The sequence below is a fragment of the Osmerus eperlanus genome, chromosome 21, assembly GCF_963692335.1.
Source record: "Osmerus eperlanus chromosome 21, fOsmEpe2.1, whole genome shotgun sequence".
In the NCBI taxonomy this organism is placed as follows: Eukaryota; Metazoa; Chordata; class Actinopteri; order Osmeriformes; family Osmeridae; genus Osmerus; species Osmerus eperlanus.
The window spans coordinates 10,687,064-10,712,500 of NC_085038.1; the positions used below are offsets into that span (position 1 = coordinate 10,687,064).

General features: G+C 44.1%; 2 protein-coding genes and 2 non-coding genes across 4 annotated transcripts; 3 read left to right on the forward strand and 1 right to left on the reverse strand.

The window, feature by feature from the left end:
* Positions 1–4,847: 4,847 nt before the first annotated feature.
* On the reverse strand, positions 4,848–12,689 carry LOC134007886 (uncharacterized). The gene is given in 14 exon segments (XM_062447604.1): positions 4,848–5,176; positions 5,361–5,508; positions 5,606–5,725; positions 5,833–6,080; positions 6,218–6,432; positions 6,532–6,587; positions 6,769–6,817; positions 6,910–7,045; positions 7,260–7,343; positions 7,663–8,346; positions 8,674–9,387; positions 10,404–11,108; positions 11,623–12,318; positions 12,429–12,689. Coding segments are annotated over 14 exon segments (4,206 nt in total). The 5' UTR covers positions 12,451–12,689.
* Positions 12,690–14,060: 1,371 nt separating this feature from the next.
* On the forward strand, positions 14,061–20,894 carry LOC134007683 (N-chimaerin-like). Its single transcript, XM_062447305.1, has 15 exons — positions 14,061–14,089; positions 14,419–14,494; positions 15,118–15,156; positions 15,292–15,347; positions 15,516–15,547; positions 15,820–15,933; positions 16,125–16,251; positions 16,407–16,574; positions 17,941–18,018; positions 18,299–18,383; positions 18,868–19,041; positions 19,206–19,283; positions 19,527–19,664; positions 19,773–19,878; positions 20,016–20,894. The coding sequence occupies exons 2-15, from the start codon at positions 14,476–14,478 to the stop codon at positions 20,185–20,187; spliced, it is 1,386 nt and encodes a 461-aa protein (XP_062303289.1). The 5' UTR covers positions 14,061–14,089; positions 14,419–14,475; the 3' UTR covers positions 20,188–20,894.
* A 3,049-nt stretch (positions 20,895–23,943) lies between these two features.
* Positions 23,944–24,016, forward strand: trnam-cau (transfer RNA methionine (anticodon CAU)). Its single transcript has one exon. It is a non-coding gene; the product is annotated as a tRNA-Met (tRNA).
* Positions 24,017–24,335: 319 nt separating this feature from the next.
* Positions 24,336–24,408, forward strand: trnak-cuu (transfer RNA lysine (anticodon CUU)). The gene has a single exon. It is a non-coding gene; the product is annotated as a tRNA-Lys (tRNA).
* The last annotated feature ends 1,029 nt before the right edge of the window (positions 24,409–25,437 follow it).

Here is a 25,437-nt window from a genome sequence, read left to right on the forward strand (position 1 = left end):
CTCTACACTAAGACTGGATTTTTCATGACAAAATACTCACAATTCACAAGAACATTACACACACAAACACACAAGCATTCACATATGCACCACCACCTACAGTAAGAACATCTGGATATCTCATGACTAAATAGTAAAAATGTTCATGAATATTACACACATATATACATTCACACACATACATACAGACACACCACCACAAACAAAGATTACCTTTCACTGTGATACTGATGGAATCACTGTGTGTTGAGGATATGGATCTGGACGGTATCTCTCCTGTACACCAGTATTGAGCCTGATCAGAATATTTCACTTTACTGATGGTGAGGAAGTCTCCAGATATCCTGTGTCTACCAGACTGCTCCACTGTGACCTCTGTTCTGTCTTTGTACCACCTGTAGCTCCAGGCAGGACCAGACTCTACTGAACACTTCAGAGAGACTGTCTCTCCGTGGTAGACAGGGTTTGGAGTCACAATCAGAGTAGCTTTAGGGAGGACTAAGAACAACAGAGATTAATTAAATAAAAATGATGCATACCATATAAAGTACTACAGTTATATGATGTTTAGATATTGACAATGTGAATGTGTCTGACAGGGAGGTCAAAGATCTAGTAGCTGCTGTGTTCTGCTGTCAGTAGTCTAGTTAACCCACCTGTAACAGTTATAGATAATATAGCACTACGCTGTGAATACTGGGGTCGACCACTCCTCCTCCCCGCACAGCTGTACTTCACTGTGTCAAAACCCAGAGTGGTGGAGCAGATTTTACTGGTACAACCGTTATACTGAAGGCCATTTATGAACCAGATGTAGGAGCTCCAGTCTTCATACTGTGACATGTCACACTGCAGAGTGACTGTGTCTCCAGGATAGTGAGGAGCAGGAGAAGAAGAGATGATCTTCACTGCTGCTGTGGGCAGAGCTGTGGACACACAAGACACATGACAGTAACAGTAGCTATTAGAATACAGGTTCAGTTGTAAATACTTAATATTCCAGTAAATGTCAAGTTATTAAGTTTGCCTGGTTCAGTTCTCAAATGATGATCATGCATACAAAATATGAACACAGACTGATCTCTACTTTTAACAACTCACACAACTCACCATTAACATAAATATATTGTGAATCACTGCCTGTTGAAAATATGGATCTTAACTCTCCTGTACACCAGTATTGATCCTGATCAGATGATTCTACTTTACTGATGGTGAGGGAGTCTCCAGATATCCTGTGTCTACCAGACTGCTCCACTGTGATCTCTGGTCTGTCTTTGTACCACCTGTAGCTCCAGGCAGGACCAGACTCCACTGAACACTTCAGAGAGACTGTCTCTCTGGGGTAGACAGGGTTTGGAGTCACAGTCAGAGTAGCTTTAGGGAGGGCTGAGGACAACAGAGATGAATTAAAGAAACATGACGCATACCATATAAAGTAATACAATTCCATGATGTCCAGATATTGACAGTGTGAATGTGTCTGACAGGGAGAACCAAGATCTAGTAACTGATGTGTTCGGTTGTCAGTAGTCTAGTTAACCCACCTGTAACAGTTATAGATAAAATATCACTACGCTGTGAAGACTGGGGTCGACCACTTCTCCTCCCCAAACAGCTGTACTTCACTGTGTCATGACCCAGGATGAAGGAGCAGAATTTACTGGTACAATCTTTATACTCCTGGTCATTTATGAACCAGATGTAGTCGTTCCAGTCTTCATACTGTGATATGTCACACTGCAGAGTGACTGTGTCTCCAGGATAGTGAGGAGTAGGAGGAGAGAGGATGTTCACTGTTGCTGTGGGCAGAGCTGTGGACACACATGACAGTAACAGTAGGAGTATCTGTTAGTTACTAGTTCTGTTACAAACACTTCTCAGTGAATATCCAGTCAGTCAGGTTGTCTTCAGATAGACTGTTTCAACCAGACTGGAGCACTTCCTCCTCCTGCTAGCTTGGTACCCCTGTAGCTCCAGACCTGGTCACACTCTACTGAACACCTTAGTGACTGTCTCTGACGTTTGTTAAACTACAGCAACAAGTCAGATCACTACTCATATCTCCCAAATAAACGTACCGGTACGTTTATTTTTTTGACCCAAAAAATCCACATCGAGACATAATTTTAGAAAATTCCATGCATTATTTTCGGAAGGGAAGATAAATTTGAACTCTGATGTGAAAACATTAGCTACCTTAGCTAGCTAGCTACTGGCAAGTAGCTTACATTAGCTAACAACGTTAGCTACCAACTGAAGGTTGTCAGTGCAAGCTAGTAAATGTTAGCCAGAGCCTCATTATGGCTCTGATGTTAGCTGTATGAGGTATGAGGTGCTCTGATGTATGAGCTATTTGAAAAAGCTTAATCATTTGGGAATAGCTGAATGTCTTGTGAACATTTTAAAGGTTGAATGGTGTCTCTAGCTGAAAGTATGCTGAAGTAGTTACGTTTGAAAGAGGAGGAAGCTTTTTAATGATTTGAAAGGATTTGCCATTACTTTTAAAGGGAGAATAATTTGCACAAAAACCTTAATATTTTAAAAAGTGAGAAATTTGAAAATACCCGATAGTGCGGCATGCAATACACTACCCCCCACCGTCCATCTCCAAGTGCCCTTGTACAGCAACTGAGGATGTGTTCCAGGGTTCCTCGCTTGGAACACAGTGGGCATGCTGGTGTCTCTGCTATGCCCCATGTGTGGAGATTTGATGGGCTTGGAAGCACGTCAAACACTGCCTGGATGAGGAATTTGATGCGGTGTGGCTCGGCTTTCCAAAGCTCAGCCCAGGTCACTTTCCGTTCAACCGCATTCTCCCATCTCATCCAAGCTCCCTGTTGCTTCATTCCCACTGCCTTGCAGGTTCTCGTCTCCTCCACTGCTGCTCTCACCTCCTCCTGAACAAGTTGTCGCCCTTCCTTCCCCCTGGTCTTCATTTGGAGAGTTGGAAAAGGATCCTAGCCCTTGCAGTTGCAGTTTTTTAGAGTGCAATGCTGCTCAGGCTCCTTGGTAATCCAAGCCATCTCCGGAGGTGGTTGCTGACCCTCCTCTCTAAGGTCTCAACTGTTGAGATAGGGACCGCATAGACAAGGAGGGGCCACAGGATCCTGGGAAGAATGCCATGTTGGTAGACCCAGGCTTGAAACTTCCCAGGTAGGCCTGACTTGTCCAAGGATTTCAGCCAGCCATCCAACTCAGTGCAGGTCGACTGTTATCCACAGTAAATATGTTCCAAATTGCAAAAATTAACAAATAAAAAAAAATCCTATCAAACTCCATAAGAATACATATGGGTCATTTTTGACCCATGTTTGTAAACTGAAGGTAGTAACACAAAAACAATGGTTGTTTATAAATTAAGAAAATAAACAGAAAAATAAGTATTGGAATATTGCATTATGAAATGAGTTGATTTAAAAAGATATGGCAAAGAAACACTCAGCCATGCATTAAATATCATAGGAAATTAATTTACATTTACATTTATTCATTTAGCAGATGCTTTTATTCAAAGCGACTTCCAAAAGAGAGCTTTACAAAGTGCATAGGTCACTGATACCAACAAGATAGCCCCAAAAAACATTGCGGGTAGCCAAAACATGAAGCACATATTGTGAACAACCAAAATAAGTGCCAAAGCGAAGAACCACAAGAGCATGTAGTTAAACAAGTTACAATTAAACAACATGAATCGCTATAAGTGCAAGTGTACCTGTGGAAAAGCAAGCAACAGTAAAAAATCTTTCAACAATTTAAATCAGTTACCACTAACCAACAAGAGCAGCAAGGCTCTAAGCAATTGTGACATTGAGTCATTGTGATCATTGAGGAAACTAACTAAAATAATGTGGGTCATTTTAGACCCATGTTGTGCATTGGAGGGGTAATGATACAAAAATGATTTTTATACAAAAAGTAAGAAAAAATGAAAATAAGGACTTGTGATGACTAAAAACAAGTTAATTGAGGAATACCTGGAATACTGAATGATTAAATAATTTTTTGGTGAAGATATCGAAAATGTAAACTCTGTCGGGTCCCTTTAGACCGGGGGTAGACTACTCAATAGGCGGACTCCGGTCCAGATTCGGATCCGGACGCAATACAAATTGGACCGAAGCCAAAATCAACATTCTAATTTAGATTGATCCAAGCGAGTTTTCATTGGTGCGTGATTTCACGCTATAGCCTATATTTTGTTCCTACTAGATGTGGTTTCTACAAAATTAAACTTTATATCTGAAGTGTAGTGAGGTAGGACAACGTTTTTTGTCGCCGGGTGCCATGGTGGATCCTATAGTATCGGAGCTCCATTGATGTTGGCTTTTAATAGTTCTCATGCCCGCGCTTAACTCAGAGTTGAGGTACTCAGAGTTGACGTAACAAATTCAAATCAGCTTTTCTGGAACCGAAAAGTTGGAGTTTCCCATTTTAGAGTAACTCAACTCAAGTTCAGGGTTAGGTTCAGAGTTTGTTAAACACGCTACCTGGAATACACCCCTGGTCCTGCACAATGCAGAATTGTTGTGTATATGAGTGCATATGTCAGTGTGTGTGTTTGATAATAGCTTGAATAAGACTCTTTGTCTCCAACAGTATTCGGTACCAAAACCCATGTTCTGTATTTCTCAGGAGGAAGGAGAGATAAAAGGAAAAGAGGCTTATCAGGTGAACAGGAAAGGGAGTAGGCAGTGAGAGAAGCACTGAAATGGGACAGAGAAACCAAGTCAAATGACTTCAGATACTTCAGTTCACAACATAATTTTTTCACAGCCCTTTTTGTTTAATTGTCTTCTCTTTTACAACAAAACCTCACACATATACAGTTTCGCTTCTAATCTATCCTAACTGAGACCAAGCTTCTTGCTCATGTAGGAGTCCTGCTCAAGTAAGAACACTGTCATCATGCGGCAGGCTTCAGCTCCTTTGTTCAGCACGGCGTCGATGACGTGGCGCGCTCTCTCCGCCCTCTCAGCGATGGCCTTGACAGACTCCTCCTCTTCCTGCGTGATGACTCCATGCTGACGGAGCTCATCCAATAGACTGTTGAGCACAGGGACCGACACACGCTTCACAAACTCTGACCTCACAGCCTTCAGCTGCTGCTCCGCATGTTCACTCTGAGCCCGCTGAGACGGTCCCTCAGATGTTGACGTCCCGGTGACAGCAGCACCTGCAACCAGTCAGTGACATCATCAGTCCGTTCCCATGGAGAGAACACTCCAGAGTAGCAGACTCAGCTAACAGACTAAAGATTCACCTCAGATACTCATTCACCTTTACTTGTTATGACAACAACCCTACTAACCAACAAGAATAGTTTTACAAACACATTTAATTGGTGGTGCTGGTGTTACCTGTCAGTGGGACCAGCCCCGACCACACCTCCACCCCCTCCAGCCTCCCCTCCAACAGAATGAGTTCCACCTCTTGTGTGACGGGGAGCAGGAACACCTGGAATGTGGGGTGGTAGTTGGATCCGTAGCTCCAGTCCATCTCAACACACTGGAACAGGGAAGAACCCAGTCATGAGTCAGCATCTACTGTAGCACAATATTGAAACCACATTGTTGGAACTAGTGTGACCCAATGAGTCACCTACCTTTGGTTGTATCCGGGGTGTCTCTTCCAGATGACACGTGAGACTGTACCTGTCCCCCTTAGCTAGCCGGCAGTCAGAACTGACACGCAGGTAGGTGGTTCCCTCCTGTTTCTCCTTCACCTGCAACCAGACAGAGGAGGCTACTATCTTCCCTGAAGACTATCATGGTAAGCTCAGCATTCCATGATTCCAGCAGGTCACTGTGGATGTGGAGCACGGATGTTTACCTCAGAGAGAGGCACGTTGCTGGGCAGAACCATCACGTTGAGGATGGTATACATGGGGCTCAGCTGCTGGAGGAAGAGGAGCACCTGGCCCTTGATGGTGAGGGAGGGTAGAAACCACCTGACCAGGCCCCACAGGGACAGGTCTGTCACATCCACCACCACATGAGATCCTGTCACCCTCAGTGGAGGCACGAGCTCCATGCTGCCTCCAGTAACATGAGCCACAGACAGCACCTCACGCCCCTCTCCTGAAACACAGTAACCTGTCACTCTCACTGCGTTACCTCATTGTCTATAATAGACAGTCTAGGATAGGACTATCCTGGACAGGTAGAAGTCAAGCACATACAGTCTGCTGGGTGAGATGTTTCTAGGTGTAACTCACCAGAGAGAATCTCACAGTGTGGGAGGTGCAGCTGACAGACAGAGCCCTGGAGACAGTCGATGGTGAACAGGGGTCCAGCAGGGGAGCGGCCTGTGGAGTACAGCAGACCTTGGTCCCATTGAACAGTCCTGTAGAGCACCTCCCCCTGGCCCTCCATCAGGAACATGAGGCCAGTCAGACTGCACTGGAACAAGCCTGCTTGAGGGCAGCAGAGCCTGGGGACACAGCAGAACCAGCTCACTCACTACTGCAGAAACACCTGGGACAATACCACTGAACCCTGATAGTATGTTGTTAGTGGCTGGAAGGATCACCTGTATGAGGTTTCTGTGAGTTCTACTGCAGTTTCTGGAGTCACTACAGTCGGAGTCTGGAATACAGAGAAATACTTGATCAAACCAAGACCCGTCCAGTGTTCTCTCATGTTACAGAGCAGATCTACAATTTAACAAAAATACATCACAGTACTTTACATTGCCAAACTTTTGATCTAAATAGTAGATGTGTAAAGTACTGTACTGCGATGTGTACTATTGTTCTATTGTTCTTACAAGTTCCTCTGGTGTAGAACTCAGAGTGGCTCCAGCCAGCAGGTGTTTCCTGGGCTGTGGAGAGGGAGGGAAGACAGTGTTGACTGAATGGACCAGGTAAAGATACAGCTGTCTCAAGAACTCCAGGATTCATCTGCTTACCTCACACCAGTCCTAGATCTGGCTGATCTCACCACTGAGGTCAGGTGACGTGACGGACAGGAAGTGTCAGAGCCATAGGCGGAGTCATGTGCAGAGCTTCTCAGAGATTGGCACTCAGATCCGTCACCGCCACTCCCTGTGGAAAAAGCGGACCAGACCACACTGAACACCAGAGGCTAGACTGAGGAGGGTCAGCAGTCCCACAAACCCTGGTTCTACCCTCATAAGACATGACCTCTATGACCTCTGACCCTGGTCCTACCGTCAGTAGACATGGCCCTCTATGACCTCTGAGCCTGGTCCTACCCTCAGTAGACATGACCCTCTATGACCTCTGACCCTGGTCTTACCGTCAGGTCGTGATCCAGTCTCTGACCCCCAGTCAGATATGTCTTCAGAGTTGTTGGTGGTTTCTGTTCTGCTGGCCCCACTCACTGAAGAACAACAACACTCGTTATCAACAGCACCAAGTGTTCTAGGTGTCATTATAACTACTTAACATAAAATGTGATTGAATATTACTTACAGGTGGGACAAAGTTTTACATGAAAGAATTGTGATTCTGTGATTCATTCTAAGATTATGAACATATGTTGAAAAATATAATGAAATTTAAACTTGGCTATACTGTATTACTCAAATCTGACAGGTTTCATTTGAATCACTTACTTACATTACGTACAGTACTTTATTACTACATTATTATTACTTTATCACTATATAATGTGATCATAACTATAATGTCAAACTCACAAGAAGGAGGATCATCTATGCTTCTAATCCTCCTCTCAGGCAGAAATGGTATCTTCCACTCAGAACTCTGCTCTTCATCTCTGATGCCCTCCAGGCAGAACACATCTCCACTGGTGACTGCCACCATCTCCTCTATCTTGTCCAGCAGCTCTGTGACCTGAGAGCCATCACCCCTGTTCATATTGTTGAGGACATGATACCTGTTCCCACATTTCTCAACAAGCCACTGGAGGACCTTCCCCTCTTGTTGAATGTGCTGCTCAATAGTTGTGTCTCCCAGATTGTCCCCACTGGTGAACAGCACTATAGTGTGACTCCAGACTCTCTCACCAAGAATCTCCATGTGGTGCTCTACAGATTTTGCATCTTCCTCTGTGAATGAAACCACCCCCACTATGACTAGGAGGAGGGCGTGGGGTCCTGGGGGACACAGAGACACACTGCGTACTATCTCTTCTTTAACCAGCTTAATAGTGCCCTCTACAGGGAAATCACGCCACCACCCTGGAGTGTCGGTCACAGTGACCTGCCTCCCTGCTACTTCTCCCTGTCTCTTCACACATTGAGCAGCTGTCCTCAGGTCAAACTCTTCTCTGCCCAGGATGGTGTTTCCTGAAGAACTCTTCCCGGCACCTCTAAACCCCAGCAGCACAATCCTCAGCTCAGTTAGATGGAGGGACTCCCCTATCAGAGAGAGAAACCATGTAAATAGATGTCCCCTAACCAGCTGTGTCCCTAAAATTCCAAAATGCAGATTACACACATGCATTTCACACACTCTATTTGATGCTATATTGTCTCAATTTGAATGTCTTTTCGATTGTATATGAGACCACATCCGGTCAGACCTCACATCTCTCCTCCCAGCAGTAAGGTATGGATACTACATGTGTGGACCTGCAGTACTTATCCTTTGTTTTTCAATAAACTCCCAACTGGGCTTTCACCTGTTCCAATTATTCCAATTATTGTAAATGAGGGTGATTGCTCCATTAAAACAAAACAACTCACATATAAATGTTTGGTGGATCTTTCTCTGTTTCTGCACCTTCATCCTTCTTTCTTTTGCTTTCTCTATTGAAGTTCTTCTCCACAGTTCTACCTTTTCAATCTTTTCCAGTATCTCTCTGTCTATCTCATAGTGTCCTCCTCTGTTTCCTGCCACCATCTCTTCGATCTTGTCCAGCAGCTCTGTGACCTGAGAGCCATCACCACTGTTCTTATTGTTGAGGACATGGTACCTGTTCCCACATTTCTCAACAAGCTGTTGGAGGGCTTTTCCTTCTGTCTCAATGTGCTGCTCAATGGTTGTATCTCCCAGATAGTCCCCACAGGTGAACAGCACTATATTGTGACTCCAGACTCTCTCACTGAGAAGCTGCAAGTGTTGCTCTATAGAATTTGCCTCCTCCTCAGTGAATGAACCCCCTCCCTGTATGACCAAGAGGACAGTGTGGGGACCTGGGGGACACAGAGAGACACTGCATAGTATCTCTTCTTTAACCATCTCAGTAGTGTCCTCTACAGGGCAAGTCCTCCATCATCCTTGAGTGTCAATGACAGTGACCTGTCTCCCTGCTACTCCTCCCTCTCTCTTCACACACTGAGCACCTGTCCTCTGGTCAAACTCTTTTCTGCCCAGGATGGTGTTTCCTGAAGAACTCTTCCCTGCGTAACGGTACCCCAGCAGCACAATCCTCAGCTCTGAGAGATGGAGGCAGTGACCTGCAGAGGGAGTGATAAGAAGAGAGAGAATGACAAGTGAGGCGTTGGCAAAATGGGAGGATTTATTTTCTGTACCTTTATATACATGAATCCCAATCTCTAGGTTGAAGGTTCAACCAATAATCCAATTTTTTTTTTTATCTTACCCGTAGTACTATGTAGTTATCTAGATTGTTTTGGTTTGAGTTCCAGAGTTTTGGAGATATCGGCCAAAGAGATGTCTGCTGCCTCTCTTATACAATGGAGCTAGATCGCACTCGGCTTATTCGTCACACAAAAACAATCTAGATGGATAAATAGCTATATGGATACGAGGATTTTCTTCTTTTTTATTTAATTTAGCATAATCTGTCCGTTTAATTGTGTACTGCAGTTATGAAACCCACTTTCTGCTTACAACACATTTCTAAAACTATTACATCTGTGTTACCCTACATCTAGACTGTCATCATTCACACTATATTTTTATGATACTTTGGAGTTCAGTCATTTATGGATTTACTGTAGATAAGGGGGGCACATATCTGGCTGGGGACATATGAACTGTTTTTGTGTGTTGTTCTACTCTGTATCACATTCTGTGATTATCCTTGTTCTCTCTCTCTCTCTCACTCTCTCTCTCTCTCTCTCTCTCTCTCTCTCTCTCTCTCTCTCTCTCTCTCTCTCTCTCTCTCTCTCTCTCTCTCTCTCTCTCTACATTACTGAGCTCTCTGATCTACCTGCCTCATATAGATGTTGCTGCCTCCTAGATCTGGTCATTGTTCTTGTCTGATGAAACTTCTCTTCTCCTCTCAGCTGACTGACAACAAGTGTATAGATGCCAGACCTGAATTGATGCCACACCTTTGGTGGAGATGAAGCATCTGCTCCCACAGAGGTTGTGGTGGAGAACAAAATATGTTTCTATGCACTATGCAGTTTAGATATTACACTTTGCAAGAAGGTGAAATATTTGCACATCACTTTGGATAAAAGCGTCCGCTAATTGAATGCATGTAAATGTGGGATAAACTCACCCATTAGTGATCTGAGAGTCTCTCTCTGTTTGTGCATTTTCACCAGCCTGTCCTGTGCTCGTTCTTCCTCTGCCCTCCTTCTCTCCTGTATCTTCTCCAGTATCTCTCTGTCCATCTCACAGTGTCCTCCTCTGTTTCCTGCCACCATCTCCTCCATCTTGTCCAGTAGCTTTGAGACCTGAGAGCCATCACCACTGTTCCTATTGTTGAGGACATGATACCTGTTCCCACATTTCTCAACAAGCCACTGGAGGGCCTTCCCCTCTTGTTGAATGTGCTGTTCAATAGTTGTATCTCCCAGATTGTCCCCATGGGTGAACAGCACTATAGTGTGACTCCAGACTCTCTCACTGAGAAGCTCCATGTGTTGCTCTACAGATTTTGCATCTTCCTCTGTGAATGAAGCCACCCCCACTATGACCAGGAGGAGGGCGTGGGGTCCTGGGGGACACAGAGACACACTGCGTACTATCTCCTGTTTAACCAGCTCAGTAGTGCCCTTTACAGGTACACTCCCTATCCATCCGGGTGTGTCGACCACAGTGACCTGTCTCCCTGCAACTTCTCCCTCTCTCTTCACACACTCAACAGTTGTCCTCAGGTCAAACTCCTCTCTGCCCAGGATGGTGTTTCCTGATGAACTCTTCCCTTCACCTCTCCACCCCAGAAGCACAATCCTCAGCTCTGAGAGATGGACAGAGTCACCTGTCAGAGAGAGAAACATTGTAAACAGTTGTCCACTAACCAGTTGTGCCCCTCAAATTCAATAATGCAGATTACTGCTGTGCTCTTTGTTCACACCAAATTGTTGTTATTTTGTCTCATTGTTAATTGTCTTACTTGTTGGAGAGTGAATTTAAACAGAAGAGCATTTGGATGTTTAAAAAGACAGTGGGCTTTGTGCAGCATCAAAAGAGGGGGAGTTTTGAAATGAGAGCCCATAAAAAATACATACATACAGTATTTCCTTGCTGGCAAAAGTAGAATAATATTTGATGGAAAGTCTTAAATTAGTTTACCTAAACCACTTGTATTTTTGGTGAAATGGTCGACAATGGGCCTTCTGCTAAAAACAATTCTAAGATGATAACAATTCAAAGATAAATGAGGAATTAAGTTTTAAGAGACAAAAGGGTGATGTCTCTCAAACAACTTTTGTATCACAACCACATATTTTATTTTCACTGCACGTTCCTTTAGACCAAAAAACACAACTCACCTATTGTTTGATGGATCTCTCTCTGTTTTGGCACCTTCTGTCTTTCTTTTGTTTTTTCTTCTTTTGTTCTCCTCCACTTTCTTAACTTGTCCAGTATTCCTCTCCCGATCTCATAATGTCTTCCTCTTTTTCCTGCTACTATCTCCTCTATCTTGTCCAGCAGCTCTGTGACCTGAGAGCCATCACCCCTGTTCTCATTGTTGAGGACATGATACTTGTTCCCACATTTCTCAACAAGCCACTGGAGAGCCTTCCCCTCTTGTTGAATGTGCTGCTCAATGGTTGTGTCTCCTAGATAGTCCCCATAGGTGAACAGCACTATAGTGTGACTCCAGACTCTCTCATTAAAAAGCTGCAGGTGTTTCTCTACTGATAATCTGTGTTTCTCAGTGAATGAACCCCCTCCTTGTATGACCAGGAGGAGGGCGTGGGGTCCTGGGGGACACAGAGACACACTCCGTACAATCTCCTGTTTAACCATCTTAGTTGTGTACTCTGCAGGGAAATCCCTCCACCATCCTGGAGTGTCAACCACGGTGACCTGCCTCCCTGCTACCTCTCCCAGTCTCTTCACACACTGAGCTGTCCTCAGTTTAAACTCCTCTCTACCCAGGATGATGTTCCCTGATGAACTCTTCCCTGCACCTATCCACCCCAGCAGCACAATCCTCATCTCTGAGAGATGGATCGAGTTACCTGCCATTCACATTCAAATTGTAAGAATCTAAATTGATTAATACAAGCTCATTTTACATTTTATACAGGGGATATTTTACCATATTCAGATGTAATCAGAGTTCATTTACCTGAACTACCATGGGCTTCCATCGTTGTCTTGCCTTAACGTCAGATCTGTCTCAGTCCAGGAGAACTTTTGTTCAGACTTATATACGCTCTCAGTCTCAAATAATTTGTAGCCTGTTCAGATACAAAGTCTGCCTCAAGAACATGTCTTCGCCTTTTTACCAACACTTCAGGCAACAATTTAGTTTAAAATGAATCCGAACAACAATAGACCTATGTGAAAAAATACAGTAGACTTTGTTTCGCTAAAGATTGGTCGTACCATCTCCCATGAGGCAGCTAGGTGACAAAATCTGAGAGATATTAGACTTTCAGGAAATTACAGTCTATGACGTAGTGAAGTTGATTCTTATGTAAAGCCAGCAAAGAAAAAAAAAGCTCAATGTGGAACCTTTGTGGTTGTAGACCTATTTAATTTGAAGTAGGCTAGTAGGCCTATTAGTCAATTGCACTAGTTATTAAGATTTGTGTGAAAACATAGAGCGGGGGTAGGCCTACTCTGCCATGATGAAAGCGAAGTGGAAGAACAACAGAAAGTGATGTTCGTCAATTACATTTAGTCATTTAGCAGACGCTCTTATCCAGAGCGACTTACAGTAAGTACAGGGACATTCCCCCCGAGGTAAGTAGGGTGAAGTGCCTTGCCCAAGGACACAACGTCATTTTAGCACGGCCAGGAATCGAACCGGCAACCTTCTGATTAATAGCCCGATTCCCTAATGTGTGTGCAAAACTGGCTACAGCAGGGCAGGCAATTGTAGATTATCAACCCCTTTCTCCCTGTGCTCAGTCATCTCCAGGTAAATCGGCGATCGGCTATGTTTCCTTTTGTGCTTGTGCCCTGTTCGTACCCACAAGCTCAGTTCCAGGCAACTGTTTTTGATGTAGGCTATAAGCAAATTGGGTGCTAGTTTACCCATTTCGGATTGGTTTCAAATTTAGAAAAAATCAGCTAAAATTCTTCTATGAAAAAGCTAGTAGGCTAGTTCGAGCCAGGTTCAAGAGTATAATTCTATTAACTTAAGTCAACATATCTAAAACTATTGGCAATTTGTTTAAAATAATGCGAAATTATTAAATTAAGCTTTTATGATGTGCATAAGTGACGAGAATAAATGAGGTTTAACAAGTACTCAGAGATGAGAAATATAGGTTCCAAAACCACTGAGAATAACTCATCACCAGCTGCATCACGGGCACTGCACTTATCTATCTATAATTTCAGGAATCATGTGCCACCAACTGTCTCATGTGCACTAAGAACTATCTATAGTTTAAGTAATCTGTAGCCTATTTGTGTGTTTCACTGACATTACTGTTATCACCGACTGCATCACGGGCACTGTGCACTAGTAATTCTGATGACAGGACAGTGCAAAAAACCCTCAATGAGATTACATTCAATTACATAAGTATGCATCTAGCACTAACTTGTTTGACTGAATAATGCTTTGACTTGTTTTACTGCCAGACTTTGTCCCCTCATCGGAGGAGCGAGGACACCCCCTCCCGCACCCAACATCGTAACCATGGTGACACCAACACCGTCTAATGCCAGAGTGGCGAGTGGAGGGCAGGATACTAGTCACGTGACAATGCAAGATGGCTACTTGGAGTTGGACAGCGTAGTGTTCTGGATGTTATTTAATGTTCTCAATGTGGTGTGAGTATCAACGTGTTTACGTGCACGACATAATAACAGAACCCTTATTCACCCTTTATTCAATATGTCTCTGTCAATGGTTATGCTTTTGTGCACCGCACCTAGTCTCTTTGTCTGCGTGTATGTGTTAATAGCCAGCTAACGTTTGCTAGCTAGGTACAGGTAACGGTATGAATTAAATCTCAGCACATTCAACATCTCGTTAACCTTTGTAACCAAACATGAAATGTGGCTTCTATGTATTAGCCTACATTGGATGGGATTTACATTTCTCTGAGCCTGCACTATAATATAATACTGTTAATGTTATCTGCGTCCTTTTCATCCAGAGTAACAACGTTTTATTGGTGGAGATTGTAAGCAAATCGTGAATCAGCCCTGAGAATATGGCTTTAAATGTGTTCGGTAAGTACATTAGAGTTGTTTGTGTATGGTCTCACTAGCTTGGCTAACTGGTAGAATACCTAGAAAACGTTATTATTGTGGGAAGGGTATTAAATAGCTGTTGACAACAACGTCAAGTTAACTTATTTTACTAAACATAAAGAAATGTAATCTAACAGACCAGAGGAAGGGGGGTGCCGCACATCACTCTTTGAGAGAGAGAGCATTAAGAGTCAACGAATATTTTAAAAAGAGCGGGTGGAAGAGTACAGTATGTTATTTGCAGGAAGCAGAGAACAGGACCAGTGCACTGTAGATAAAGCCCCAAAACAGAATATACTGGAAACAGCTCCACTGACTGACTGACTGACTGACTGACTGACTGACTGACATGCAGCATCTCCCTCAGAGCTAGTCTAGTTAGCAGACAGCTGGAGCTGGACTTTACAAGAATCTCTCTGTCATCCACAAGACCTATGAACTAATGCACTAGGTTCTCTAGGAGTTTCACCCATGACAAAGGAGGTTCATGATTTGCCATATTCATTTTAAGGTTCTAAAAAATCTCACAATCTGTGTGTTTGTGTGATGATGCCTGATCCCATGTATTCTATGATTATGTCACATCCTGTGTTTCCCCTCAGACCATGATGAGTACAGGCCGCCTGTCTGGAAGTCCTACCGTAAGTATAAACACATTTAAACCTCACTAGCACCCCGGTGATTACATTGACCCTTAATTATGAACTGGAGTGTAAAGTTGGTGCTGATCTAAATATGCTGATTATGTATATATGTGTGTGTGTTTGCTGCACCAGTTTACCAGCTCCAGCAAGAGGCTCCCCACCCTCGTAGAGTCACATGCACCTGTGAGGTGAGATCTCTCTCTCTTGTCTGTCTGTCTGTCTCTCTTGTCTGTCTGTCTCATTCTCTCTCTCTCTCTCTCTCTCTCTCTCTCTCTCTCTCTCTCTCTCTCTCTCTCTCTCTCTCTCATACTCTCTGTCTAGATGTTAGATGTTCTGATGTTCTTATTCAATTTCAGGTGGACAGCAGACCCAAGCACTATGGCAGAGAGTGAGTCAGCACTTCATTAACCAGTAGTATTCAGTACTACAGAGTACTACACAATAAAATGCCATACTGCACTGCATAATGGAGTACTACACAGTAACAGACTGAAATACACAGAACTACATGCTGTTACTCAGGACAACACAGAAAAACAGCAATACCAATTACTAGACAGTACAACACAGTACTACACTGGTACTCATACTCAACCGAAGTGCCTATTACTGCACCTCCAGGTTGCAATAAACAAATGTGTGTGTGTTTGTGCCCCCCAGGTACCATGGTATGATTTCCAGAGAGGAGGCAGACCAACTGCTCAGCGTTGCAGAGGGGAGCTACCTCATCAGAGAGAGCCAACGACAACCTGGAACCTACACACTGGCCCTACGGTACACACACACACTGCCCTCTTGTGTTCTCACACACACACACACACACACACACACACACACACACACACACACACACACACACACACACACACACACAGTACAACAGCTCTGCCCCTGGCCCTACGGTACACAAACTTGCTCGCTATCTCTCTCCCTCTTCATTCTTCCCTTTTTGTGTGGTCTGCCAGATTTGGGAACCAGACCAGGAACTTCCGCTTGTACCACGATGGGAAACACTTTGTGGGGGAGAAGAGGTTTGAGTCCATCCATGACCTGGTGACAGATGGACTCATAACCCTCTACATAGAGACCAAGGTATCAGTCAGTCACACTGCCCATCAGTCAGTCACTGCCAACCAACACATTCAGTCAACTGATAAATACATCAACGAGTTAGTCAGCCAACAAGTCAATTCATGAATTAATCAACCAACTGATGACCCGTGTGTGTTTGTGTGTGTCCATCCTAGGCTGCAGAGTACATTGCCAAGATGACCATCAACCCCATCTATGAACATGTGGGCTACACAACTCTGAACCAGAGCCTGGAGGGCAGCCTGAGGAGGCCGGACCCCACCCTGCAGCCCCCCGACACACCTGATTGTCCTGCGGAAGGGGGAGATGCCACGGATGAGAGGGTGAGGGAGGGGAAAGGAGAGCTACAGAACAGCTGTGGGATGCTTATGAGTGTACTCTGCAGACGTGGGCCTCGCAGTACTCTGTGTGTGTGTGTGTGTGTGTGTACACACTAAATGTTCTCAGTGGTGGGGTTGTCCTCTGCAGAGAAGTTAAGTTTAGAGAGAAGAAGACTGCCTGCCCCTGTACTTCCTGTCTGCGGCCCCTCTTTCTGTCCTCTTCTCTTTAGGAAAACATTTCCTAGACTACTGTCACAGTGGTTGGTTAGAATTGTCAAATGTTTATTGTAGGCCAATAGAATCGAGTAGTCAGCCATGTCATAATTAGTTATAGCTAGCTAAGTTTTCTTGTGATCCCATAAACGTACTGTTGAAATCTACATATTAGCTCATCTTCCATGGCAAAGCACTGCAAAAGTTAGAAAAATTCAACTCATGCGACACACCTGCCATACCCCATTGAAATCCGTCTGGGTGTGGTAGATTAGCTGCAGCGGTGCAGATTGCATTATATTCAAACAAATGGACTAGAAATAAGTAATAGAAAAACAAATATATTGTGACATATAATGTTTCCGTCCATGCATCAAAATTATACAGTGATATACATTTTAGGCCATACCGCCCAGCCCTAGTTCGAAGGGTGGGGTGCAACAGTGGTTTTAGCTGTAGAGAGGAAGTGGTCAGGATCATTATCCTGCCTGCAAACCCAATACAGGTCCACACAGTTTGTCACTTACTTTATAGCTGCCAGTGAGACTGTTACTAGTGTGTTTGTTCATGTTGTGGCAAATTCAGAAGGTATTGATCATAGAGAAGACACAGAGTTCCGGAGCTCTTTGAAATCAAGGCATTGATGGTTTATTGAAGCTTCAAGCAGGATACAGGAAAATATATTAGCTAACATCTTCAGCTTGGTCACAGTATTTATAGGCATAAATGAGTGAATTTCCCCCCTCCCTCGGCATGAATGAGTTGATTCCCACCCTCCCCCAGCTAAGAGTCCAGGGAATTTCACAAGAGTAAACTACCGTTCAGTTTGGGTAAAATTTACTTTGTACATCTTTATCTATCTCTAGTGTCCCTTTCTCACGTAAACAGATGCAGCTGCATCCTGTTGTGGGTATCAGTCGCCCATTTTTGGGCCTATCTTGGCAACAAGAATGTGGTTACGTTCTACTTTGTGTGGTCAATATCAGTCTCTGCTCCCCAAAACCTGAGCTGACCTTTCCTTCTGACTCCGAGGGGCCTACAAAAATTGAACACGTTTCGACATTGTGCAAAGGGAATAACACACATGTTCATAATCACAAGTTCATTTCAGCACGTAACCATATCACGGGTTGTAATTCTGCCACGACATTCCCAGCTGACGTCGCTGGTGAGACGCGCCACGCTGAGGGAGAGCGAGCTCATGGCCAAATATGAGAAGGTCCACAACTTCAAGGTAAGACGGCGTATATAATATCCCTCCTACAACCTGTCTACCTCTCTCTCTCTCGACCTTTCCTCTCTCTTGTATTTTCTCTCTTCCTTTCCTCTCCTCCTATCTCTCCTTTCTTCTAGCTTTCCTTTGACTGTCCTACAGCCTCCCCCCACCCAGGTTTTATATACCTTAAACCTGTCTTCCTCTCTCTCCTCACCTCCTGCCGTCAACCCTGTCTGTCTTTTTACCGTCCCTCCCTCACCCTCTGCTCTTCAACCGACCCATGTCCTGTCACGTCCAGGTGCACACCTTCCGAGGGCCCCACTGGTGTGAGTACTGTGCCAACTTCATGTGGGGGCTGATCGCTCAGGGAGTCAAATGTGCAGGTAAGAAACTGTCTGGTGGCCCTGCCCCTCCCCCCCTTTTAAAAAGCCTACATTGCTTAAGTTTACCGTAGCCTTTTCAAACTAGTACCAGGCGTCTTTCCCAGTGGTTACCCATGCAAATGGCTTCAGCCTTGGCCTGACTCATTCAGATGTACTTAACCCTTGTGCTGCCTTCGGGTCACATGACCCAAAGGATCACAACGCCCGACGGTTAAAAGAAAATGCTTCACTTTGTTTTTGTATGCGGTAAAGTTGTCGCAATACGACGGTGGGTTACAATGACTGATGGGTCAGAAGAGCCGAAGATAACACAAGGGTTAAAATCATGACACATTTCATGCCATGCTGCATCGCCTCATGGGTCGGTGAACACAGCCAGACCATCTCACGGCAACAGTGTTTGGCCTGTGTGCATCTATGTTTTTGGGACCGTGTAAAAGACAGAAAGATAAAGTATCTCATGCTCGTACTCCCCTTTGCCTAGACTGTGGCTTGAACGTCCACAAGCAGTGTTCCAAGATGGTCCCCAACGACTGCCAGCCCGACCTGAAGCATGTGAAGAAGGTGTACAGCTGTGACCTCACCACGCTGGTCAAGGCCCACAACACTAAAAGGCCCATGGTGGTGGACATGTGCATTCAGGAGATAGAGGCCCGGGGTGAGTCTATAACCTGGAAAACGACCACCGACGGCTGTCTGGTAGGGGGAGGCTGTTTCGGAGCAGTCTATATTCTGGAAACAAACATGGCGCTGGCTGCTGTCTGTTTTAGCATGATCTATTATAATGGGAACAGCAGGTTTACAGTGTCTGTCCTTCCCCAGGGGTGGAGTCAGAGGGTCTGTACAGGATATCAGGGTTCAGTGAGCTGATAGAAGATGTGAAGCTGGCTTTTGACCGTGGTGAGTCAGCGGGTCTCTCTTTCTTCTCCCTCATGTCTCTGTCTCGTACTCTTTCCCTTTCTCACCCTCTCGTTCGCTATCTGTCTTCTCTCCTCTCTCTCACTATCTCTGTTCTTTCTCTTTCTCTCTCATTCTTTGTCTCCCTTTACCTCTCTGCCAATTTGGGTTTAGAACATCTACTGTGTGGATGTCCAGCCAAAGTCCCTCCTTTCCTCTCTGTGTGTGTGTGTGTGTGTGTGTCAGACGGAGAGAAGGCAGACATCTCAGCCAATGTGTACGAAGACATCAACATCATCACTGGAGCCCTGAAGCTGTACTTCAGAGACCTGCCCATCCCTCTTATAACCTACGACGCCTACCCCCGCTTCATACAGGTTGCACGTGAGTTCACCCCAGTTTTAGATGTGTGTGTCAAGGAATGTGGTAACTTGGGGGGGGGGGGGGGCATCTGCAAAGCGTCTAGGAGATAATATGATTCTATGTGTGTAGAGATCACAGATGCTGACAAGCGTCTGGAGTCCCTCCATGAAGCCCTGAAGCTGCTACCTCCTGCCCACTGTGAGACCCTGAGACACCTAATGGGCCACCTGAAGAGGTCAGCACACACACACACCTCACACACACACCTCACAATAACACCATACACATACGCACACACAACACCACCATAATACTCACACAAACACATCAATGCTTACTTGTGTGTGTGTCCCCCCCCCACACACACCCCAGGGTGACCCAGCAGGAGAAGCAGAACCTGATGAGTGCTGAGAACCTGGGCATCGTGTTTGGCCCCACCCTCATGAGGGCACCAGACCTGGATGCCATGACGGCACTCAACGACATCCGCTACCAGAGGCAGGTGGTGGAGTCTCTCATCAAGAACGAGGACATCCTTTTCTGAGCCCAGAAACGGAGAGCGACGCCAGCGCCGAAGAAAACATCACCGCATCACATCCTGTCCAGACCTCCCACTCCTCCGGGGAGTCAGAAGGGATGGCTCTGACGCCTTCTAATTCCTATGTTGTTTTGTTCTAAGGAGAAGGTTGGGGGTGGGGGGGGGGGGGGGGGGGGTGGTCAGGCACAAGTAAATGTTCCCCTTATGTCTGACCCCTGTCCGGACGGTGAGGAGTAAATGATTGGACCTGTATTCTCTCATGACCAGAGGACCTGAAGGAGGGTGATGATGCTATGCTAAAGGAGACACGCACATGCAGTATTAGAGAAGGGACATGAAGGAGCACCATATGAAGGACTCTCGCTGATGTTTCTCATTCACCATTGACACCACTGAGCCACCTAGGGACCTGCATCTAATATAGAATAACATGTTCTTGCTGTAGGTGTTCTTTGTTTTTGTTTTTTTTTACGACCGTTTGTTTTTGTTGAACTTGATTTTTTTCAGTTTTAGTCCATTTTTCTACGTGCTAACTTTTTTGCAGGGAGGGTTGAGAGGTAAGACCTCAGACTGAAGCTATTCGAGGACTTTAAGGCCACACTCCAACCCCTCTTGCACACTACAAGACCTGGCTGTTGATGTAATCATGGTTGTAAAGTATTTTCTGATTTCTGCATGTTAAGATTAAATTATTAAACATGGCTTTTGACTAGTTTGTGTGTGTGTGTAGGGGGGGGTATATAATCTTGGATGATGGTCATTTTATTGGCCAAAAAGGGATACCTGTGTGGGGCTGAGGCATAGAGCTGGATTCCAGAATGGTTGACCTCTGTCTCCTTTGTGAGTGTCGGTATGGACTGAGGTGATCGAGTGAAAGCGGAGGTCTGGGTTGTGAGGAGTGACAAGACAGTGCATGTTGAGGTAGCCCTTTACTGGGATGGTGTATATGTGGTGATTTCATATTTCATAAATTGAGAGCGTGACTTTGTAATGTGTGGCGGTAGTGGTCAACAACAGGCTTGTTGAGTGGATGAGTCAGCTCGAGTGGATGGTTGATTCACCATCCACTACAACCACCAAGTAAGCTTCTAGGTATGTCGCGTATAGGCAACCTAAGTATCCTGTTAACACCTGAGGATTGCACATCCACTATTAGAAGGTGTTAGTGTATAGAGCTGCATAGTCTCGAGAATTTAAAAATCCTACGAAAACAAGGATACTGTCGCTATGATGATAGCTCCTGGTGGCGCCTGCCAGTCTGCCTATGATCACACAACCGTATTTTAGTGACGCAGTTAGGATAGTTCTGGGATGCCTCGTGCTTGGCCATGCAAAGTTGCAAGAAGGCTGTTGGTAAGAAAAAAAGGCTGTTGGTAAGTCGTGTTATAAGATGACATGTCGTGAAAGACTTGGAAGATATATTTCATCAATGTGGTGCAGTTTGTATCTTTTTTTTTTTCTTCATTAGTAATATTTCCTCAATGATGGTGTAGGGCAGACTATAGAAAGCGCACAGCCCCATGATTGTGGAATGGACTAGTGTCAAAGGTTAATAATAATGGAAAAGGTTAGCATAATTATATGAATTAATGCAAACTTTATGTTGATATATAAAACCTATAGAAAAAAGCTTATGAAAATTAGGTCGCGAGACTAAGGTGCTCATGGTTAGCCCATGGCCTATAGTTAATAGGCTAGTTGTGCACGTGCTTCTCCAGACCAGATGACGGAACATATGTTACAGCGTAAGTTTACTGATGTTAAAGAATAAATAAGTGTACATGTGATGTGAATTTAGATTGTAAAATCATTTGGATATAGGCATGTAACTAGGTAAACTAGTAACTTTACACGACACAATTATGCCACGTCCTTCGCATGCTCGCACCATTTTTACTGTTCGGTTTTCGCCATTCGTGTAAGTGCTAGAGCTAGCTCTAACTCCCCTTTCCTCCCACATAATTCAGAATTGTAACATTTCGTATATATATATATAAGATGTATTTGCTTAATCTGTTTATATGAATTGTTTTTGTTTAGGTTCATATTTTCTCAATGACGGATAGCATTAATAATAAACAGCGAACTAAACCACAACCCGATGATTGTGGAACGGACACGTGTCTACGGTTAGCCTAGCTACAATATTATAAATTAAAGCGCAAACGACATTCGATGTGATGTTCAAGCTCTGCTAGTCCAGAGGTTCCTGTTTGATCCGGACGGGCAGTGGTGACCGTGGAAATTACGTCGAACCTTAGGTTCGGGTGGTGTTGACCTAGCTAGCTTAAAGGTTTTGCATGTGTTTCTTCAGACCAGATGAAAGATATAGCGTAAGTTCACCTATGTTAAAGAACATAATACATAAATTTAGATCGTAGCCTCATTTGGATATAGGCATACTATCTAACTACGTAAACTAGTAACTTTCCACAACACTACTAGGCCACATCCTTCGCAGGCCCGCACAATTTTTACTGTTCAGTTTTCTCATTTCGTGTAAGTGCTAGGCTAACTCCTTTTTCCTCCCACATAATTCAGAATTGTACTATTTCGTGAAAGACGTGAAGATATATTTGGTTAATCTGTTTATTAATCTGTTTGTATTAGAATATTATGAATTAAAGCGCAAACGACATTTGATGTTTAAACGCCCTCAGACTCATGGAAATGACGTCGAACCGTCCTTAGGTTCGGGTGGTGGTGACCTAGCTAGCTTAAAGGTTTTGCATGTGGTTCTTCAGACCAGATGAAATATATAGCGTAAGTTTACAGATGTTAAAGAACATAATAAATAAGTGTACATGTGATGTGAATTTAGATTGTAGCCTCATTTGGATATAGGCATACTAACAACGAACGCTAGTAGTTTTCCACGACACAAATGCCACGTCCTTCGCATGCCCGCACTTTACTGTTCAGTTTTCTCCATTCGAGTAAGTGCTAACTCCTTTTTCCTCCCACATAATTCAGAATTTCGTGAAAGACTTGGAAGATATATTTGGTGCTGTTTGTATGAATTGTTTTTGTCTTGATTAATATGTCATTAATGGCGGTGTAGGCATAGCCTAATGGATAGCGTTGATAAACAACGAACTAAGCCACAAGGCCATGCTTGTTGTGGAATGGTCAAGTGTCTAAGGTTAGCCTAGTAGCTAGAATATTTTTAAATTGAAGCACAAACGACATTTGATGTTTAAACCTCAGACTCCGTGAAATTAAGTCGAACCTTAGGTTCGGGTGTTGGCGACCTAGCTTAAAATTGTGCAAGTTGGCTAGTGGCTTTCCATGCTTAGGCCACGTGCTTCGCAGGCCTACACCGTTTATAGCTAGCCTTGTTGTTGCAGCCTTTATCCCAACCGCGTGTTATTGAAAATGTATGTGGTATAATGAACACATGAACAGTCGATGTGGGCAGATTATAGGTCAGTGGGGGATTTCAATAATATTTTAAACAAAAATGATGTATTTTACAGTATTTGTTTGACTAGAAATATTAAAAAGTATTACGTTTGTCTTGTCTCACACAGGTCTCGTTTCAACATCTGAAAGGTCGACGCAATGCTGCCGCCCAGTGGTGAGTAGTAGCAACACAAAAACTCACAACCGGACATGCAGTATTTACTATGAGTCTTTTATTTCTTTCGGTGCACAATTGATGCACATCAACTCCAACATCAACAAAATTATACTTTTTGTTGTTTCTCCCAAGATTGTAGTCTCTTTCACTTCAAAATGACGTCACGGGGCACATTGTTTCAGGCCTCGTTGGCGCAGTAGGCAGCGCGTCAGTCTCATAATCTGAAGGTCGTGAGTTCGAGCCTCACACGGGGCATGTGTTTTTTTTTTTTTGCCTGCAGGATGTGTTATAGAACAGTTTACGTTTATCCACTAACTACTAATGCTAGATACCTAACTGAAACTACTGTAGATTGATGATAACTAGGATTGCTGGCAACATTGCTATAGCTAAGGTAGCGCTAGGCTAGCACTGCTAGCCTTGATGTCTCTATTTAAAGGGTTGTTAACTATATGCTCTAAAATTTGAATGGCCACCATGGTTGACAATACCATATTTGTCAACTTATTATTGTCGAAAATAATAGGATCTGTGTGAGCAGTTTTGAACTCAGAGATAAATCAGCTCACTCATGGCCCGGCTAGCTCAGTCGGTAGAGCATGAGACTCTTAATCTCAGGGTCGTGGGTTCGAGCCCCACGTTGGGCGTTCTTTGTTTTTTCGGGCTTTGAGGAGTGTGATTCAGTTCAGACTGAAGGCAGGTTGGGAGTTTTTTTGCTGTAATATGCTTGCTGCGCTCCTTGCTGGCAGCTTTGTGTGGAGGTGGGCGAAGCACACATAGCATGACAATTTTGCCACTGTGTAATTGAACAATAACCAAATGCTATTGTTGCTATACTATCTCCACATTTACTTTTGTTTCAGAAGTTCCAAGCTATCATACCTACGTCGCTATCTATAGCAGGGCTCCAGACTAACCTTTTTTACTAGGAGCACCGTAGCCCCTGACTGAAAATTGTAGGAGCGCAAGCATACAATTAAGGGGCACACCTTTAAAATCGACCTGCAATGCAATTATTAATGTAACTAGAGAGGGTACAATTTCTGGGGAAATTGTGGGGTGTGCTTACGTCGGTTGCAGATGGGTAATTTTTACAACTGATATACAGCGACGCACCACACAAGCTCGAGTTTAAGTACATTATCTAATGTGACATTATGTACTGTATGCAAGTCTTAGCTATGCCTTAAATGTATGATGCACTTATCAATCAGTCCTCCTAGAAGGGGCGATTTTAGACCCTTCAGGGCTCAACATTAACATTTTTTGGCACTGGTCCCATCGGGCCAGTGGGTTTGAAACGTATTGGCCCCCCATCCAAAAGTTGTAATTTATAATTATTACAACAAAACCAAAGACTTATAAGTTGTGTTATTCTGTTAACATGGTTAACCATTTATTAAACACATCCTGGATATAAAAAGAACAAAAATGAAATCACATTTCTAGTGATAAAAAATTTAAAGGTAATAGTCAGCAAAACAATTGACTTTTAACCTCAAACATGACGTGCTCTCTTCCCTGCTGACAGCCATATCTGCACAACTCTGTCTGGCTGAAACTGAAACCTCTGGTCCCTCAATGCTAATATTATATAATATACCATTCTGATGCTGCAGTTCAATAGCCTGGGGGAACGAGGCGAACGGCTGGCCCGTCTTAATTACGTGATATGC

What these genes read in the sequence shown, in the direction of transcription:
- LOC134007683 (XM_062447305.1), top strand. An exon ending in CCCTCTACATAGAGACCAAG is followed by an intron (nt 16,252 to 16,406) that starts GTATCAGTCAGT and finishes TGTCCATCCTAG; the next exon opens with GCTGCAGAGTACATTGCCAA. An exon ending in GAGATGCCACGGATGAGAGG is followed by an intron (nt 16,575 to 17,940) that starts GTGAGGGAGGGG and finishes CGACATTCCCAG; the next exon opens with CTGACGTCGCTGGTGAGACG.